Source organism: Paramormyrops kingsleyae, chromosome 12 (genome assembly GCF_048594095.1).
Source record: "Paramormyrops kingsleyae isolate MSU_618 chromosome 12, PKINGS_0.4, whole genome shotgun sequence".
Classification (NCBI taxonomy): Eukaryota; Metazoa; Chordata; class Actinopteri; order Osteoglossiformes; family Mormyridae; genus Paramormyrops; species Paramormyrops kingsleyae.
Genome location: NC_132808.1, coordinates 1,437,490 through 1,456,801, shown reverse-complemented (window position 1 = coordinate 1,456,801; position 19,312 = coordinate 1,437,490). Strand labels below are relative to the sequence as shown.

Genomic DNA, 19,312 nt, shown 5'->3' with positions numbered 1-19,312 from the left:
GGTGGCCAGTCGTATCCAGAAAGGGCCGCAGTGTTTGTGGGTTTTCACTGCAACTCCCTAATTAGATTAATAATTAGAGGACTGATTGGTTGAAGAGTCCTCACAGCTGGGTTTGAACAGCTGACCTAAATGTCATCCCAAAAGCCTGCATGCACAATTGCCTTTTGCGGCAAGACTGGGACACCCCTATTCTAAAGCCTAGTTCATACTCTACTTTTCCACGTGTGCTTTCAGCCTGGGGAGGGTCATCCGTGGGGCAACTTATGTTCATTCTACATTTGGCTGTGGATGCAGATGGTCGCGGTGAATGAAATAGGAAGTTTTTCTGATTTTTAATAAGCCCAAGTAATTCATGTCCAAGAGGAAAAAAGATCAATCACAATATTGATAGGGATAAATTCACAGACATTTTGGCAAAAAAATTCTTAACAGAGTCTTGCTGTGGACTCCCTGTTCTTTCTGGTTATGCAAACTTGGTGCCAGCCATCAAGCGTTTGAACACCGTAATCTGGACACATGTACGGTATATGGTATATTGTATGAGTGGAGAATGATATTTAATGGCTTCTTATCATTAGTTAAATCTGGTTATAGGGTAAAACAATGGGGTACACTGGTTTATACCCTGACGGCGTTACAACTAATGCTGCATTCCATTTGAACTCGTAACTCAGACATTTCAAGTTCCTAGTCAGAAATATCAACTGGAACGCCCGCTTAGGTCAAAATTTTGATATGTGAACTTGGAGGAATTGACACAACCCTGAACTCAGAATTCAAGATGGCTGCACCTTTTATCAACAGACGTGAAAGCTGTAGTTTTATATTGTTTATTAGCAGTTACATCTTATTTGTGGCTCATTAAATCGGTCATACACACAATACTGTCCAACTTATCTGTGGACGAGTTTTATGCACCAAACACAGTGTAATGTGTTATCAACTGATATTGCTAACAATGGCTAACAAATAACCAGGCTAGAACTGGATTTTGTGACCAGTCCGCTGCCTCTGGCATTGCAGACACTTTCTCCTTAACTTGATGACTCAATAACTATTTGACAGATATTTCTCAAATTTGCAGACGCAGTGTAAGGGTGATGATCTGGAGCTGATCATATTTTGAGACAGATCACACCAAAATTGAAACAATGTAGCATAGCGATATAAAAGAGAAGGACAGTTTCAGACACTTGATACCATTAGCGCAATAACTCAAAAAGTATTTGGATCTTTTCTAAGATGATGTTGTGATGCTGAGGTCATCCATGAATGCTGTGTGCCAGACTTGGTGGGGGGCCTCTGGACTCTGTCAGCTGATCTTATTATTATGTTTTATAGATGAAGATCTACATCTGGGGGTGGCACAGTGGTGCAGTGGTTAGCACCGTTGCCTCACAACTGTGGAACCTGGGTTCCAGAAGTTATTCGGAGTTACCAAACAGCCCATAATGGTGAATGGTGCATGTTTGTGTGAGTGACTGAGTGTGCATGGTGATAGGTTGGAGCCCCATTCTGGATTACTCCAGATTCCCCATAAGCCTGAAGAGGACAAGTGGTTACAGATAATGGAGATCTACACCCTGTTTTTTTGCCATTAGTTTGGGCGACACGGGTAGGAAACACAAGAAGAAAGGAATCGGCAAACGCACTGAGAAGCGCAGCAGTGATCAGTAGCTCCGCCCACCGCCCCGCTCCAATTAACATATATTTGCATGTAGCGAACTTGAAAATGAAAAGCCAAAGTAGGAAATGAAAAGTCAAATTTCAATTTTTCACATCTGATCCTACATGAGTGGAAAATTAAAATGCAAATAGTGCTATTTCATTTTAATTTTAATTTGTGCAGAATTTTTACGCACAGACTTTGGGAAGTAAATGGCAAAGTGGAGATTGTATTTTCTTTTTATCATTTTCATTTTAATTTTATTTTTTGCAGAAAATACCTCCCATTCATGGTGGGCCACAAATTAAAAGAAAAAAAAAAAAAAGATAAGGTCGAGGAGCAAGATGAGGAGATTCTGAAGCTGCGTAACAAGATGGCGGGCGCCGTGCGCGTGCTGACGCACGTGAAGGAGAAGCTGCAGTGGGTGCAGATGGAGAACCAAACGCGGCGCTCGCAGCTGGCGGAGATGGAGGCGGCGGTGGCACGGTCACGTGACTCTCTGACACGCGCCAAGCGGGCTCGGGACAGGGTGCGGGCAGACAACCTGCGGCTGCGCCAACGCAGCAGGCTGCTGGGGAACAGTGTGCTGCTGCGAGACATGGAGGAAAGGGTGGGCGATGTCATGGCGCTGGAGCTCAGGCTGGGGGCGCTGAAGAGCAGGAACTGCAGAACCGAGAGGAAGGTGGAGCAGGTCTGGGACACACACCATAGTGGGAAGGACAGGCAGGCAGACAGATAGATAGACACACACACACAGGTCTTCAGATGTATTTGTGATGGAGTAACACCATATTTAACACCACCGTGCTTAAATCTCAAAAAGGCAATTTGTTTTTTCTTGCAGTTTATAATCTGTTTCTTGTAACAAACTAAGTTGTAGCTCAATTCTGAGTAAAGATGGATGCAGTACATTACAGTTTGACACAACAAACAGCATGTTCAATGTGAGACTTTCCCCAGATGTGTATGACAGTTATAAGATGAATATAGAGGAATAAAAGACAAACTGTAGTTTCATTTTGCTCTTTCATTCTGCATGGTTCGACCTCGATTCCATTGTGTGAATGTTTCAGGTTTTATTGTCACAAGTGTGCAAAAGAACACAGTGAAATTCTTATGCCACAGTTACAGGGAAGGGGACAGGTGTGGGGGCGGGGGGAGCAGTGGGACAAATAGCAGTGTGCTGCAGGAGAAGACAGTGCAGTATGAGAATGAGCAAACAAGTAATAAGTGCAATGGGGATGCAAACTGGCTACCGTGTAATAAATGCTAATAAAGTGCAGAAGGGGAATTTGAACAATGTGCAGTACAATGCAGTGGGGAGGGGGGCAGATGCAGGCCACTGTCTTGGTCACTGTCTTGGGTAGAGAAGCTGTCCCTGAAACAGGTGGGGGGGGGGGGTGTGATGCACCGGTAGCGTTTTCCAGAGGACAGGAGTGTTAAGGGGGTGTGGCTGGGTGGCTGACGTCCCAGATGATGGATCCCCTTCTGTCAGTCTCACTGGACGCCAAATGCCAGAGTGGCTGATCGGCAGGATCCATGAGACACACAGACACATATATGCAGCTGAGAGTAAGCTTGGGGGGTCACAGCACAGGGTCAGGCAGTGTGCAGTGCCCCTGGAGCAGGGATACTTTACTTGCCATTTGCACAAGTCTGAGTACAGGATCACTGGAATCCCTTAGTCTCCACATATCCCACCTTGTTCTCCTTTGGGGCACAAACGCAGATCAAAGCTTAGAGTACGAATGCAGGGTCAGTCATTTATTTTGGGGGGTTAAGGACCTAACAGAGATGCCAGTAAGTTGTCGAGGATTCGATATAACGACCTTCTGTTCACTGAAACAACCTCTGTATATTTGTAACACACAGTGTTGGAACAATTTTTTAATTCAATCTTTATCCTTTGATAAGTTGGTAATAATAAAAAATCCTTTATTGTCCCCATGGGGAAATTCTTTTTACGCCTCCCTCAACTTGCTCTTTGTAGAGTAAGTTGTCCGTGAAGGGCAGCCACCTATTGGAGCGCCCAGGGAGCTGGGGGTTAAGGGCCTTGCTCAAGGACCTGCAGACAGGCTGAGGCTGGGTTTGAACCGGCGACCTTCTGATTGCAGGCTTAGCCCACTGAATAGACAAAATATTGCCTCCTTTGTATATATAATTGTGCCTAAATGTAATCTGTCTTTCGAAATGCCTGTATATTGCTATATCTCGGATAGGTCCTGAACCTTAGGCCTATTTAAATATTGATTAATTTGTCATACTGGGGAGGGGCATGTTTTTCTGGCGGAGGGGGATACAGTTTTTGGACCATAATTGACGATCGCTTAGAAGTTTGTGTAAGTACCTTTTTCCAGGAGGGATCTACGCTTCCAAAGATCTCAGAATCGAAAGTAGCCACTCGGTAAATTTAAAACAGCTTGGGTAAGACAGTTAACGCAAACCGCGTCGCTTATAGCCTATAAATACGGGTATTGGTATGCGCGTATCCCCGATATCGCGCTACCTGGATTTTTTCCAAAGCCGTGATACTACCCGAGCATGGGGCTGCAGTGCACTGCGTGTCTTGTGTTGCTCGTCATTGTTTTATGTGTTGCTTTTTCTGGAAACACAAATAATTGTGATGTAGTTTACACCTTCCCCTTCAAGACGAACTGAAAATTTTCCCGAAGATGCAGCAGCAAAGCGATCAGTTTTTAAAGTGAAAATTTCAGTCACGGAAACACGTCTGCAATTTCTTAAGATAAGTTATGAGAAGCATAATTCTTTAATGAGTCGATTTTTTATGATCTTATTTCAATGTCTGGCAAGTTTCATCCAATTTTATGGATTAGCAGTCCTGATTTTGGGTTTGCAAGATAATCATAATGGGTAATGACTGGAGGCCTGGCCGCCATCTTATTTCTCGTTTTATGTGATTGAATATTAATTATTTTGATTAATTAAATAAATTTTATTTAATTAATATGAAAAATGCTCTTGCCTTCTTCATCTTTTTACAAGCTTTCCATTGATACCAAATTTATTAAGATAGGACAAGAAATAAGAAAGTTACAAGCAGTTAAGAGTGCATTTGTTTTCGGGTCACAGATTTTCTATTGTTTTAATGGTGATTCTTGACAGAAATTGCGAGCAATATTACTGTTTTTAAAATTCGATAACTTTCTTATTTTATGTCACAGAATAATGGTCTTTACATCATTGGAAATGTCTCTTCAAGGTCTTTCCAATGACATAAAGAAAATGTCATTTTATTCCTTTTAAAAATTTTAGTCACATCCCTAACGGGTATAATGAATGTTTGTTTGTAAAGGCTATTTATCCATGAGTTAATACTGACCGCGCCGCGTCGGTTTATGAGTTAATCACACGAAATAGGCAGGAATTAAAACGTATATTTCAGATACATAATCCGTTAAAACAACAGTGCGAACCAGTTAAAAGAAACAAAAGTACGAGGTCGTTGCAAAATAACGGAAACTGAAAGTAGATACGCCTACCGAAAAGGGGAACATTGGTACATTATCATATTATATAAGGCTTAACGCGGAAACAGCTTAACGCTCTGCATGAGGAGCCATTATAAGGAAAAGAGGTAACAAAACGCACATACTCCACAGGGATATGTCAGCCAAAATACCAGTTTTTATTGGATAGGAAAAAGATTCTCAGAGAACTAATGCTGTAAATTGTACAGGAGCCCGGCCTCTAACCTGGTGCATTATAAAATATTTATATATGCATTAAGAATTTACCCTAAAGCTGCTGCATTAATTAACTTTTCCTTTAACATGACCAATAAGTGCTTTTAGTGCGGAGGGTGTGTAAAGACAGTACACTCTGTCAAGTTATCAACCCTGAATAAGTAGGCCTATATAAATCCAGTATATTAACCAATGCATTTCTTCGGTGCATTATAAGGTTTAGACAATAACTTTGGATTTTAAATCGAATCACCAGGCAGCCAGTGCAAATAAGACGTGCATAATGTAAACCTCACTGGAAAACATAGAGTTTGCTGTGATTGTCTCACAAAGCACAATGTATTAAAATGTAAACGACTGAAAAAGTCAACACGGGCGGGATACTGTATAACAGCTGCAGGCAATTCCACCAATGTTCGCTCCGCTTCTTAAAGCGGATGAGTTCTCGCAATCACTGCGAAGTGTTGTTGCCATGATTAGGAGCATTACCAAGCATTATTCTGTCTTCTCCGCTTTCCCTGCCTGCTTGTCTCGCCTGCCCTGCCTGCCTTGTCCTGCGCTCCCGACCCATCATCATCGTTCTTACTTTCCCTTTTGTCGTCTCGTCCCGTACCTGTCTGTATAACTGACTTCCCTGGCTTACGACCTCCTGCTTCCGTCCCGACCACGATCTTGGATTTCCCTTTTGGCTTTGTCTGCACCCGGCTATTCTAATAAACACCTGTTCTCCAGCATTACGGGGTCTGCCTCCTGTCTGCTTGCGGGATATCACAATATGTTGAAAATTCTGCCACAAACTAGTGATGGCCGATTCGCGAACGAATCGTTCTTTTTAACTCGTTTTTTTAGTGAACGGGTTGAACCGATTTTTAAAATTCACAGACGGGACTGGGCATTCACTACCCACTAACTAATTTTTACTGGATCCGACAACAAGATTAACAAAGTCTAAATTTTGATGTTGTTTGTGCTGCACTATACATTTTATTGCGCTAAACTAGAAGTAAAAATTAGTTAGTGGGTAGTGAATGCCCAGTCCGGCTGTTAATAAAAAATGTCCGTGGCACTGACCTGTCAGGCAAAACCGTATTAGCCAATGGGGACGCGTCCCTGAAAAAACCCGCCCACGCGAAATGTTTGTGTCAGAATAGTAAGCAAAAAGTCAAGCAGAGCAAGTGAGGAAGCTGGCAGCGTAAACAAAGGAAAACATTATCAAATGACCAATCGTGTCTGCAAGTTATAAATTTTACTTTTGAGATGACATTTCTTTTGCTTCAGTTAGTTTTTTTTTTCTTCTCGAAGCCTTGTTTTTGCTTGATGTCAAAAAAGTTTTGCTTCATAATATTGGCACAAATTTGATTCCATATAGTTTCTGTTATCACGAAGCCGAAATTATGACCTCCATACCAATATCACTTTATCACAATACCGGAACTGCAAGGATACCAATGCAGAAAATACATTTAAGTATTGGTCATGGTAAATCATGTACTTATTGATTTTAAGGCGACTTTTATCTCAAAAACATTTAAATTGTTACTTTTGTTGTATATTTGCAATAATCATTATTTCTTTACTTTGAGGCTCTATTTATTCTTAAAATTCCCTTAGGATTCCCCCTAAACAGAACATGAAAAGGGTGACAAATTGAATTGACTGCAAACTGAAATCTAATTTCAATAAATAAATCATCCATTTATTATTATTTTCTTTTCGTCGTGGGGAGTAACACTAGTAATATGCTGACAGTACAGATTACTGATGGGTTTTTTTCTCTGACTGCCTCACTGCTCCTCACAGGGGGCAGGTTTATCCCATTGGTCAGGGGACGCTGCTTTTTCAAAAAAGTATGTTGCTTTGCATAAAAGCATCTGCTAGATACATATAAGGTAAATGGTTTTTTAAAAATCTTTCATCCAGCCCCACCCCAGACACAAAACCACTTAAAAGGTTGTGGTTCAACTCTGCTGGCCTCAGTTTAACTGTAGAAGTGACGCTGATCTTCAGAAACGTCCAGTGGAATCATGAAGTCCCATCAGATCTCTGCCTTCTTCCTCCTGATGACAGTGCTGCTGTCCTCCACTCTGGCTCAAAGTAAGTCTGCAGCATCTCACAGCTTATTATACTTAGATTTAATGCCAGGATTTAAGATTCTTTACATTTCTTTGATATTAGAACCAGGTTACAGACCCAATTCTGTTTTTTTTCGGTGTGCATTTTTTATGTATATATTCAGAGTGGCTGTATATATTTTGTATGTAGCCTGTACATACATTTTCTGTTCTTCATGTCTATTCAGATGCCAATGGACCAGGTAATTGCTGTTATATGTACTTTCCTGGAAGACTGAGGATGGACCTGATAGATAGATATGAAGAGATCAGGGTGGAATGCCCTATACCTGGAATTATGTAAATAGTTACTCTTTTCGTGTTTTGTTTTGACCTATTATACTGTTTTGTGATTTAAAGTGTGTTGTGTACAAAATGTCTATAACAGAAATTACTTCAGGATCAGATGTATATGGAGAAGGATTCTAACAAGTGACCAGCAGACCCATGTCATTTTATTTTTCATTTTCAGACTTTACACCAAAAAGGGCAAAGAAGTGTGTGTCCATCCCAGTGATCAGTGGGTTCAGAAGGTGAAGAAAAGGCTGGACCAGCGCTTCTTTCAGTAATGCCTCCTTCCTGCTTGGCAAAACATGAAGAACATCCATCCACCCATCCATTGTAAAACCCACTTATCCTACTGGGTCACGGGGGGTCTGGAGCCTATCCTGGAAGCAATGGGCACAAGGCAGGGAACCATGCTGGATGGGGGGCCAGCCCATTGCAGGGCATACTCACACATCCAGCCTAAATTAGCTGAGGCTAATTTAGCAATGCCAATTAGCCTCAGCATGTCGTTGGACTGTGGGGGGAAACTGGAGCACCCGGAGGAAACTCCACGACGACACAGGGAGAACATGCACACTCCACACACATGTGACCCAGGCGGAGACTCGAACCCAGGTCCCAGAGGTGTGAGGCAACAGTGCTAACCGCTGCACCACCATGCCGTACAGAACAATTTTATGAAATTACATTTCAGCCACTTTTTTATTGTCGTATAATATTTTTTCCTGTCATATTTTGCTGTATAATATACGTCAGTATCTTTAATTTGTCATTTTTTAAAACAATAGCCTAATTCTCCTATAACTTTATTTCCTATCTTCCAAATAGTATACATTTTAACTGCATATTATTGTTTAATATCTAAAGTTTTATTTAGCCAGTAGTTAAATTTGATTTGCACATATACAGCTTTGCAAGCATGTTACTAAATAAAGACTATTGGCAAGGTTATGGTTCAAATTTTTCATTTAAATCGTTTAATTTGCAAAAAATAACATTCTTCTGGTTAGGGAGCATATGGAAAATACAATAAGAGAAATATACAATGTAAGAATGAATAATGTAAATGTATGCATGGAAAACAGACACATAAACCAGTGTCCATGCTAACCTCATTCAGAGGGTCCATGCTAACCCCATTCAGAGGGTCCATTCTAACCCCAGTCCACTGTCAAAAGAGCCTACAATGGCCATGCAAATGGATAATAATAAATACTTTATTGAACCCTGTGGGGAAATTGTCTTTATGTCCCCCTCAACTTGCACTTTGTAAATTAAGTTGTCCACAAAGGGCAGCCACCCATAGCAGTACCTCGGGAGCTGAGGTTTAAGGGCCTTTTGCAAGGACCGGCATGTTTTGCGGAATGACTTCTACTCACTTGTAACACAACATAATGAAAGTATGATGAGCTGCATAGCAGCCGGTGGTTTGATCACAGGCTCAGTCTGCTGTTTATCACACCTGAATCAGGCACCTGAGACAGGAACCAGGGCAGCCATGTGTGACTCAGCATGGAAAGATTAAGCACTCAGAGCCACTTCAGTTAGCTGTATATTTACAGGGCTTTATTTAATAAAACAGTATTTACACATCTACTGATATTTTCCCCCTTGGAAATATTATAATCACACACAGACCCAAACGGGTGCAGAACACACAGAAGCACGACACAAAAAACAAACCAACAACCATGCAAGCATTGCTAGTGTAATGAGTTGGTGCCCCATCCTGGGTTATTCCTTATTCCTACGAGGAGCGCAAGAGGAAGCTGGAGGAGCTTCAGGCCGAAAGGGATCAGCTCAGCCAGCTGAACGGGCAGTTTCGGGCAAAGCTGGTGGAGTATTTCCTCCAGAGGACGGGAGAGGAGGAGCGGTTTGAGAGGAGCTATGGGCACCGTTACCTCGTCTTCACCTCCCACATACAGGAGATCAGGCAGCAGCACCAGCAGCACAAAGAGCACTTTGGGAGGCAAGAGGAGGAGCTGCGGCAGCAGGTGCAGGAGAGCCTTCGCCAGGCAGAGTTGGAGTGGCAGGTCCTCCAGGCCCGGAAGCAGGAGGTGGCAGGACCAGCGTTGGCCTGGCATCTGGGCAAGGAATCTGCAAAGGCCCAGATGGAGCAGATCCAGGCAGCCGAAAGGCACAAGGAGAAGGAGCTGGCGCGTGTGCGCCTGGAGAACATCAAGCTGAAGGCGGCATCGCCAAGGGTGAGAGAGCACTGTCTGCCAAGAAGGGGCTGGCGGAGGGGCTGCACATCCTCGACTTCGAGCAGCTGAAGCTGGAGAACCAGACGTACAGCGGTAAGGTTGAGGAGCGAGACGAGGAGATTCTGAAGCTGCGCGACATGATCACGGCCGCCGTGGGCATGCTGACATATATCAAGAGAAGCTGCAGTGGGTGCAGATAGAGAACCGAACGCGGCGCTCGCAGCTGGCGGAGATGGAGGCGGCGGTGGCACGGTCACATGACTCTCTGACACGCGCCAAGCGGGCTCGGGACAGGGTGCGGGCAGACAACCTGTGGCTGCGCCAACGCAGCGGGCTGCTGGGGAACAGCGTGCTGCTGCGAGACATGGAGGAAAGGGTGGGCGATGTCATGGCACTGGAGCTCAGGCTGGGGGCGCTGAAGAGCAGGAACTGGAAGGAGGAAGGTGGAGCAGGTCTGGGACACACCGTAGTGGGAAGGACAGTCAGACCGACATACACACACGTAAACTGTCACACATGTAGGTTTTCAGATCTATTCCTGATGGACTAATACTTAGTATCACTGCGAGTGTTGTTAGAGACTTTGGGCCCCATGAAAGCATATCATATTGGGCCCCCAACCCAGACCAATTGTATTTTAGGGCCCTTGGAATCATCCTAATTGCTCCCCCCCCCGCCCTTTATGGTGTCCCAGAACATCACCATGCTTAAATATTAAAAAGGTGATTTGAAAATTAATGCAGTTTATTTTAAAATCAGTTTTTTGTAACCAATTGAGTGGTAATTGACTCCTTATCATGTCATGTCTTTCCCTTGATTCCTGTGTATGAAAGTTTCAGGATTTATTGTCACAAGTGTGCAGAGGAACACAGTGAAATTCTTATACCACATTTGCAGGGAAGGGAACAGGTGCTGGGGGGGGGGAGAGATGCACCGGTGGTTCATTATTCAAGTTCTATTTTGACTTCTTCAGTCCACAGGTCTTGTTTCCAAAATGCATCAGGCTTGTTTAGATGTTGGTTTGCAAACTTCAGATGCAGAATTGTGTGGCTAGGATACAGGAAAGGTTTTCTCCTGCAGACTCTACCATGAAGGTCACATTTGTTCAGGTACCGCTGCACAGTAGAACGGTGAACCACCACTCCAGAGTCTGCTAAATGCTCCTGGAGGTCGTTTGCGGTCAAATGGGGCTTTTTATTTGCCTTCAAAGCAATTGAATGAGCAGTTCTTTCAGAAACTTTTCTTGACCTCCATCATTTTCAATTCATACAGTATGTTTGGAATATGATTGTAATTCTCATGTGCTTACTTCTACATTGTAATCATACTACTCCGCACCTCAAAATACTATTGAAAATTGTACTTTAAATACTTGTGAGTTTAAGACATAAAAATAATAATAATGATAGGTTACATTTTGCAGTTGTATAGATTTTGCAGGGAGGCCAACCTAAAGGGAGTCGATACAGACATAGTTAATGACGCTTTAAAAAACGTGCTACAAAACTGTACACTTCTGGCAGCACTTTAGTCTAATTTGTGAAAATGGAATTGTTTCAGTCTTATTTAAAATGCTATTGGGTGTACTTGCAAGTGTACAATTGTAACATTGTTCTACTGCTGAATATGTATACAGTATATACCAATTCATTTTTCATGTACTTGTCAGCCTTATGTGTGAGATCCCTCCACCTAAGGAACCTTTTGATCTTGGACATACATGCTTCCATTAAAGTACTTCAACAGAGCTCCATTAAAAGATTCAAAGGAAAAAGTTGAGGTGGTCCACAAAGGACCCCAGTTTCTCACACTTGTCATCAAATGCACATTAAGAGATGTTCGTCTTACTGTACAATCTTTCAAACACCATAACAAATTTCTTCAGTACAGTACTTTCTCAGCAGTACTAATGTCAACCAGTTTAACCTTTTCCTGAAGAAGAGTATAAATTCCAAAAACAAGAAGGAAGAGGTGGTTCCAGTATTTTGTGGAAAGAACACCATACAACACTGGTAATGCATATAATAAGAGATCCCCAGTCAGATGCTTTCCAGTATTTCCGTTCATTTACTGAACATGGGACTCCTGTTAACTCTACTGGAGGTTGGACCATACATAGTTAGGTTTTATACACATATGTAACTGAAGAATGCGTTATGATTGGCTCGTGAAGTGTTTTCATAAACCACGTTACTGTACACACACACACACCAGACAAACAATAATAAATAGACAATAATAAATATTAAAATCCCTCTGGGTTAAGAATAAAAAGCCAATAGACAATAATCACAGTAAAAAAATCACACTGATTTATTTGAGACACATATGACAGCCAGGACAAATGAACATTTAAATTTGCTTGTCCAGCATAGACTCAGGAAGTGTCCATGTGAAAAATTTGCCCAGAAAGACATTCTTGACTTTGCTTATGATGCGATGCTCGGCTGCCTGTTTTCAACCTGGGCAACCACATGTGAGCTGGCATTTGGTTCCACAAGCTGAGCTTCACTATAGACCAGGGGTGTCCAAACTACGGCCCACTGTCCATTTCTCATTGGCCCACTTCAAATTCCAAAAACATATTGGAATATGGCCCACAAGTGAAAATTGACTGATGTACTTCGATATTTTAACACTAGATGGTGCTGTTTTAATCAAGACAGCTTCTACACCGGGGGTCTCAAACTGCAGTCCTGGGGGGCTGGAGCCCTACACATTTTTGAATTTCCCCTCATTTAACACACTGGATTCAACTCCTTGTGCTAATTATCACACAGCTCTTGATCTGAATCATTTGTGGTGGAAGGAGGAAAGATCTAAGCTACATGGGGCTCGGGCCCCCCAGGTCCAGAGTTTGAGATGCCTATTGTACACCAAACGAGCGAAGAAAAATTTGGACAATCCCACATTACCCGTCTCCACGGCTCCCTGCGCGTTGCGTGACAGAATGGGGAAACAAGAGCAGGGAGCCGTGGAGTCTGTAATGTGGGATTTATTCGGGTTGAACACACTCGGAGACATGAAACGACGCCACACAACGTTAATGACCGGACTGGGGAAAACATACCTAAAGCAGAATTAAACACATTGGACTAATTAACCACAGTGAGAAATAGCTGGTAATCATGGGGATTAATCACAAGGGGGCGTGGCACATGGGAGGAGCGGACGAGCGGGGCATGATATAAACACATTAAATTATTAAGCATAATTATAATTTATTGACCAGATTTGATTGTTTGAACTTAAATACAAAAGAGATGAGCCCATACATAGCTGACATCTAGCAAGTTGGCCCAGCCCTCGGAATATTTTTCCGTATGTGGCCCTCACTAAAAAACGTTAGGACAGCCCTGCTGTAGACGAAAGGGCCGCTGTTCTCTCTGCTGGTTTTCATTTTCAAATCACAGTGGGGCATATCTGCAAGAAAACATGGGAAAACCAGGTATCTGAGCCTGATGAACTGAAAGATACTGGACTAGCAAGGTTTGTGTTGAAGGAGCTTACTTACCTTTGGGTCTCCTTTGTCCAAATATGCGGTGGAACAGCCTGACGAAAAAGTGCTTTATGCGTTTAACTGATCTGAATCTTGGCACCTTGTGGTAGCTGTTTGATGGAATTTGCTCAGGAGTGAAGCCCTAGGGTTGTAGTTTAAGATGTTTCGGTTGAGCAAAGCAATTCCTCAGGACGCATGAATACTATTGAACTCAGCAGACCAGCAGTTTGCATGTACCTTAGTGAAGAATTTATGGTTTAGGATTTGCTCCAATGTGGGCCGATCCTGTGGATTCTTCTGTAGGATCCAAGAAATCAATTTCTTCGCTGATGAGGAGAGGGACTTGGGTAGAGTGTACTCTGCTTGAGTTACACGCAGCTTGATTTCTTCAGCGTCACCATCAAAGGGGTATGCACCAACAAGCATCGTATACCTGTATCGAGAAAGTCAGCAACGGCATTTGAGTTTCATTTGCATATAACAACATTCTGCATTGGTGCATTTCAGATATCATTCTTGACTCTGGCTCTGACTGTGAGGACGATTGAGAAGGTATACATACATGATACACCCCAGCGCCCAGATATCTGACTCTGGCCCGTGTCCCTCCATCTTCCACACTTCAGGAGCCGCATATTCTCTCGTCCCACAAAAGCCTCTACAACACACACAAAAGGAAAACAGTATACATGTGCTTCAGCCTGCTGCATGAGCAATTTGAAAGATTTGCTGGAGAATCTAAGAAAAAGAACCCACTTCTGCCTCCTTTCCAGTGGCTCCAGCTTGGTGGCCAGTCCAAAGTCGGCCACTTTTAATCCCAAGGCCTCCGTTAATAATAAGTTCTCTGAAAGACCAATGACTCAAATATTTCACCTAATAACACCAGACATTAAACAGTTGTAGAATACAACAGCAGGCAGCAATCATATAAACCACACTGGAAATGCCATGTAAAATGCCTACACTAACATGTGAAGAATTAAATAAATCACGTGTGCACGCACACATACCTAATTTGAGGTCCCTGTGGACAATGCCTTTGCCATGCATGTGTTGTAATGCCCCAATGAGCTGTCTCAAGTAAAAGCGCACCTCAGGCTTGCTCAGGATTTCTCGTTCTTGAAGGAGGTCTAGCATCGACTGGAATGGGAAAAGAAAGGATGGCGTGAGTCAACATAGAGTCTTAACCTTAACAAACTGTCTGCAAAGGCCAGAAACAGCTGGGCTCACCCCCCTACTGCACAGCTCCATGAAGATATACAAGAATTTATCATCTTCTACATGATGGGAGAAGTTTACAACTTGCTGGTGTTGCAGCAGCTTCAGCAGCACCACTTCTCGGAGACTCTGAAATGTCAGACGTGTTACCACAATGAGCATAAGGGAAATGCAATTTAACTATGGAGGGGGCTGACTTCAAGCAGGATTCAGACCACATACCTCTTTTATTCCATCAGAGTGCTTTATCGGAATCGCCTTCACTGCAAATATCTCTCCAGTGAAAATGTCCATCATCTTGAAGCATTGGGCAAAACCTCCCTAAAAACACAAGTACAGTAGAGGTCAGCGCGGGACTGATTTTTCATCCTGATCCCGCAGAAATGTGTAATATTTCGACCCGCTCCCGCCCGCATCTGTTATGGTTTGTCCAGCTCCCACCTGCTGAATCCCGCAAGCAAGGCTGCTGGAGCATAGGGTGTGCCAAAAATACCGGACACATTTTAAATGCTATAATATCTTGGCTTATAAAAATTAAATAAGGTACCAAATGTATTTATCTAACTAGGCTACGGACCTGAATTAAAAAATATCTAAACAGTCTCAATAGAAACATTTCACAGTGAAAATGAGAGAAATATAGGGAAACATTGAAATTTGTGGCGCGGCTCTGCGTTTATTTCAACTAGAGGTCTGCGCAGGACTGATTTTTCATCCCGCTCTGGCACAAGAAACTCTCAAATGTAGACCCGCGCCGCGTCCTGCGAGTCCCACGGGCGTCCCGCCCCGTTGCAGACCTGTACTCTACAAGAAAAATTGCAACTTAATTATCTACGGTATCTTTATAGTACATACTTCTCCCAACAGTTCGAGTCTGCGGTAAAATCGCTCATTTCTGTGATCAAAGATGATCTCAGGAACTTCGTGTCTCCGCTGAGGACAAGCCATGTTGCAGTAAGACAGAAACCGACGAAGTGGCGTCCAGTAACTAGGCAACGGAACAAGGTACGTTCCATAATTACGTAACGCATCGGAAATTCGAACGAAAACATGAAATAACTTTTTTTTTCCCTCCAAGAAATCACAGGTATTAAATAAAACGTTTCTGCAAACATACCCATTGGCATTAGTTCGACCAAAACAAAATCAATTTCAGTAACTTACAATATACACCTCTAGTTTTCATGAGAATATTAAATCAGCCATCCGACACGCTTTTACTGTCCAGGTACCCAAACCCAAGGGAGGGAAACAAACAGCACGCGCAGCGGCTGTAAATGGCGCGCGAAGCGCTGCGCGGTGAGGAAGCCGGCAATTAGCCAATGTAGCTATTGCCACGATATTATTTTATAAAGGGGAATCTAAGTTGCATTTAGTTAAGTATATTCATAATTTAATTTAGTAATCGCACTCTTATTGTGCTGGCGTAATATACTTAATATACGATTAATAACAAAAAAAGGAAGGTGAAAAATATATATATGTACACGATTCTTATGATAAGCAAGTCGCAAGCACGGACACATTTTAAATGCTATAATATCTTGGCTTATAAAAATTAAATAAGGTACCAAATTATTTTTTATCTAACTAGGCTACAGACCTGAATTTAAAAATATCTAAACAGTCTCAATAGAAACATTTCACAGTCAAAATGAGAGAAATATAGGGAAACATTGAAATTTGTGGCGCGGCTCTGCGTTTATTTCAACTAGAGGTCTGCTCAGGACTGATTTTTCATCCCGCTCCGGCACAAGAAACTCTCAAATGTAGACCCGCGCCGCGTCCCGCGAGTCCCGCGGGCGTCCCGTCCCGATGCAGAGCTCTACTCTACAAGACAAATTGCAACTTAATTATCTACGGTATCTTTATAGTACATACTTCTCCCAACAGTTCGAGTCTGCGGTAAAATCGCTCATTTCTCTGATCAAAGATGATCTCAGGAACTTCGTGTCTCCGCTGAGGACAAGCCATGTTGCAGTAAGACAGAAACCGACGAAGTAGCGTCCAGTAACTAGGCAACGGAACAAGGTACGTTCCATAATTACGTAACGCATCGGAAATTCGAACGAAAACATGAAATAACTTTTTTTTTCCCTCCAAGAAATCACAGGTATTAAATAAAACGTTTCTGCAAACATACCCATTGGCATTAGTTCGACCAAAACAAAATCAATTTCAGTAACTTACAATATACACCTCTAGTTTTCATGAGAATATTAAATCAGCCATCCGACACGCTTTTACTGTCAGGTACCCAAACCCAAGGGAGGGAAACAAACAGCACGCGCAGCGGCTGTAAATGGCGCGCGGAGCGCTGCGCGGAGAGGAAGCCAGCAATTAGCCAATGTAGCTATTGCCACGATATTATTTTATAAAGGGGAATCTAAGTTGCATTTAGTTAAGTATATTTATAATTTAATTTAGTAATCGCACTCTTATTGTGCTGGCGTAATATACTTAATATACGGTTAATAACAAAAAATAAAGGCGAAAAAAAAAATATATATATATACACGATTCCTATGATAAGAAAGTGGCAAGCACGGACATCGTTGAACTCTGGAAATGAAAGTTAGTTACAAGAACGTAGACAATTTCCCTTTGTGGCATGCAGCGAAGGATGTATTTAATGTTTCTTTGCAGCTTGTTTTACTAAAATGTAATTCCGCAAGCTGTGCATTCTATTGATTTGTGTGTGGAGTTTGCATGTTGTCCCTGTGTCATCATGGGGCTTCTTCCAGGTTTCCCAGTTTCCCCCCACAGTCCAAAAACATGTGAAGTTATTCAGAGTTACCAAACTGCCCATAGTGAGTGACTGTGTGTGTTTGGTGATAGGTTGGAGCCCCATCCTGGATTGCTCCTTCCAGGGCAGGGTGTGCCAGTGCTTTTCCTGGGTGCTGCCTCACAGAAAAGATCTTGACCTGGTTTCATTTTGAGACAAATTGGCCCAAAATTGAAACAGCAGCACTAGGTGGCATCAAAGAATGGATGGGGCGGCTATAGACGACAATTGACCTTATGAATTGTCGTCTTGTTTTCTGGTTGGTATAAGAATTGATAAAGCATTACAGCATGTCCCCGACCGCGTCCTGCTCGCCTGCAAGGGCCCTTGCTGTATCCTGCTAACCACAAGGTGCCCCAGCTGCATCCGACCTGCCTCCAGGTGCCCCAGCCATGCCCTGCTTGCCTGGTGACCCCTTGGCATTCATCGCATCTGCGGAGCTGAGAGCTCCTGCCTGGTCTCCTGCCATCCCGTCGCTAACTAACAGGAAGACTATTCCATACTCTAACTACATACTGTGTAAAGAAGTGTTTTCTCAAATCTATTTTAAAATGTTCTCCCGCTAATTTCCACTTATGGCCACGAGCTCTAATATTTAAATTAATATTGAAATAGCCATTTGGCTGAACAGCATCCAGACCCGTTAGAATCTAGACCTGGATCATGTCCCCCCTTAGTCTCTTTTCTCCAGGTTAAACAAATTCAGCTCAGCTAACCTCTCCTCATAAGACATTCCTCTAAGACCAGGAATCATTCTTGTAGCCCTTCGTTACACCCTTTCCAAGGCAGCAATGTCCTTTTTAAGGTATGGTGACCAAATCTGCACACGATATTCTAGGTGGGATCTTACCAAGGAATTGTATAATCGTAGCATCACTTCCCTTGACTTAAACTCCACAGACCTAGAGATGTAACCCAACATCCGATTGGCCTTTTTTTTCATCAACATACACACCGAGATCTTTCTCGTAATCAACAAAATCACAAAGCGGAGGGACACATGTAACATTTTTCTGCTTGTCACACACACCCCTTAAAGAGAATCACTTGAACAAAAAAGATGAGCATTGCTTAGCTAACATGTTTATAACCACAGCGATAAAACATGATGTCTGATGATGAGGAGTTAAGGTGGCTACATAAATCTTTACACAATAGTATATATTTAATACAGTTTTATGTACATTATACTATATACAACTTATACTATTATTTATTTGATGAATAAAATATGGAATATGGCCTTTTCCCCCTTCAGAACGCTTTCATTTGAGAACAAGGTTATACAAGTGGATTTCCCTGTCTACAGAACAATTCACTATACTATATTCACTATATCTTCCATTTCTTATAGCCCAGAGCATATGTGAAATTTGAGCACTATTTTTCATATGCAAAAATGCGGTAAAAAAATAATTTGAGTAGCCACTTGTGTGTTTATATCAGGACTTACCAGGAGAGGGGGCCATTGCTTTTCTTACATATACCATATGTAGGCCTACATCCATTCATCTTCCAACACCTTAGTTAGAAGGGTAATTACCACACACTCAGCCAGGTGGCTCTATGTGGTTTGGAAAACAGTCAATAGCAAACATGCAATGCAGCCAATGTTAATATCTGCTGTTCTGTACAGGAAATGCTCAGAATGCATGTGACATCAGTCCCAGAAAATTCAGCCCCACCTTCTCATCTGTGGTCAGTCTATTTTAGGTGCATTAAGTGGTAAATACTTTTTTCATCCACCCCATCCTCTCCACCTCGACACACAACCCCTCTAAAAGGACGTGGTTAGACTCTGCTGGCCTCAGTTTAGCTGCAGAAGTGACGCTGATCT

The 19,312-nt window shown here is 42.6% G+C and overlaps 1 protein-coding gene and 1 long non-coding RNA gene across 3 annotated transcripts; one reads left to right on the top strand and one right to left on the bottom strand.

Moving 5' to 3' along the window:
- Positions 1-3,919: 3,919 nt before the first annotated feature.
- Positions 3,920-8,994, top strand: LOC140593588 (uncharacterized). Of its 2 annotated transcripts, none has more exons than XR_011993993.1 (4): positions 3,920-4,005; positions 7,291-7,464; positions 7,670-7,781; positions 7,954-8,994. It is a non-coding gene; the product is annotated as an uncharacterized lncRNA (long non-coding RNA). The 2 variants fall into 2 exon arrangements; XR_011993992.1 differs by having other exon boundaries at positions 3,941-4,090.
- A 4,180-nt stretch (positions 8,995-13,174) lies between these two features.
- On the bottom strand, positions 13,175-14,987 carry LOC140577718 (serine/threonine-protein kinase PLK3-like). The gene is made up of 8 exons (XM_072698007.1): positions 14,913-14,987; positions 14,703-14,819; positions 14,483-14,612; positions 14,229-14,316; positions 14,035-14,130; positions 13,710-13,905; positions 13,488-13,614; positions 13,175-13,396 (listed from the first exon to the last, which is right to left on the bottom strand). Exons 1-8 carry the CDS (start codon positions 14,985-14,987, stop codon positions 13,260-13,262), a joined length of 966 nt encoding a protein of 321 aa, XP_072554108.1. The 3' UTR covers positions 13,175-13,259.
- Between the last annotated feature and the right edge of the window lie 4,325 nt (positions 14,988-19,312).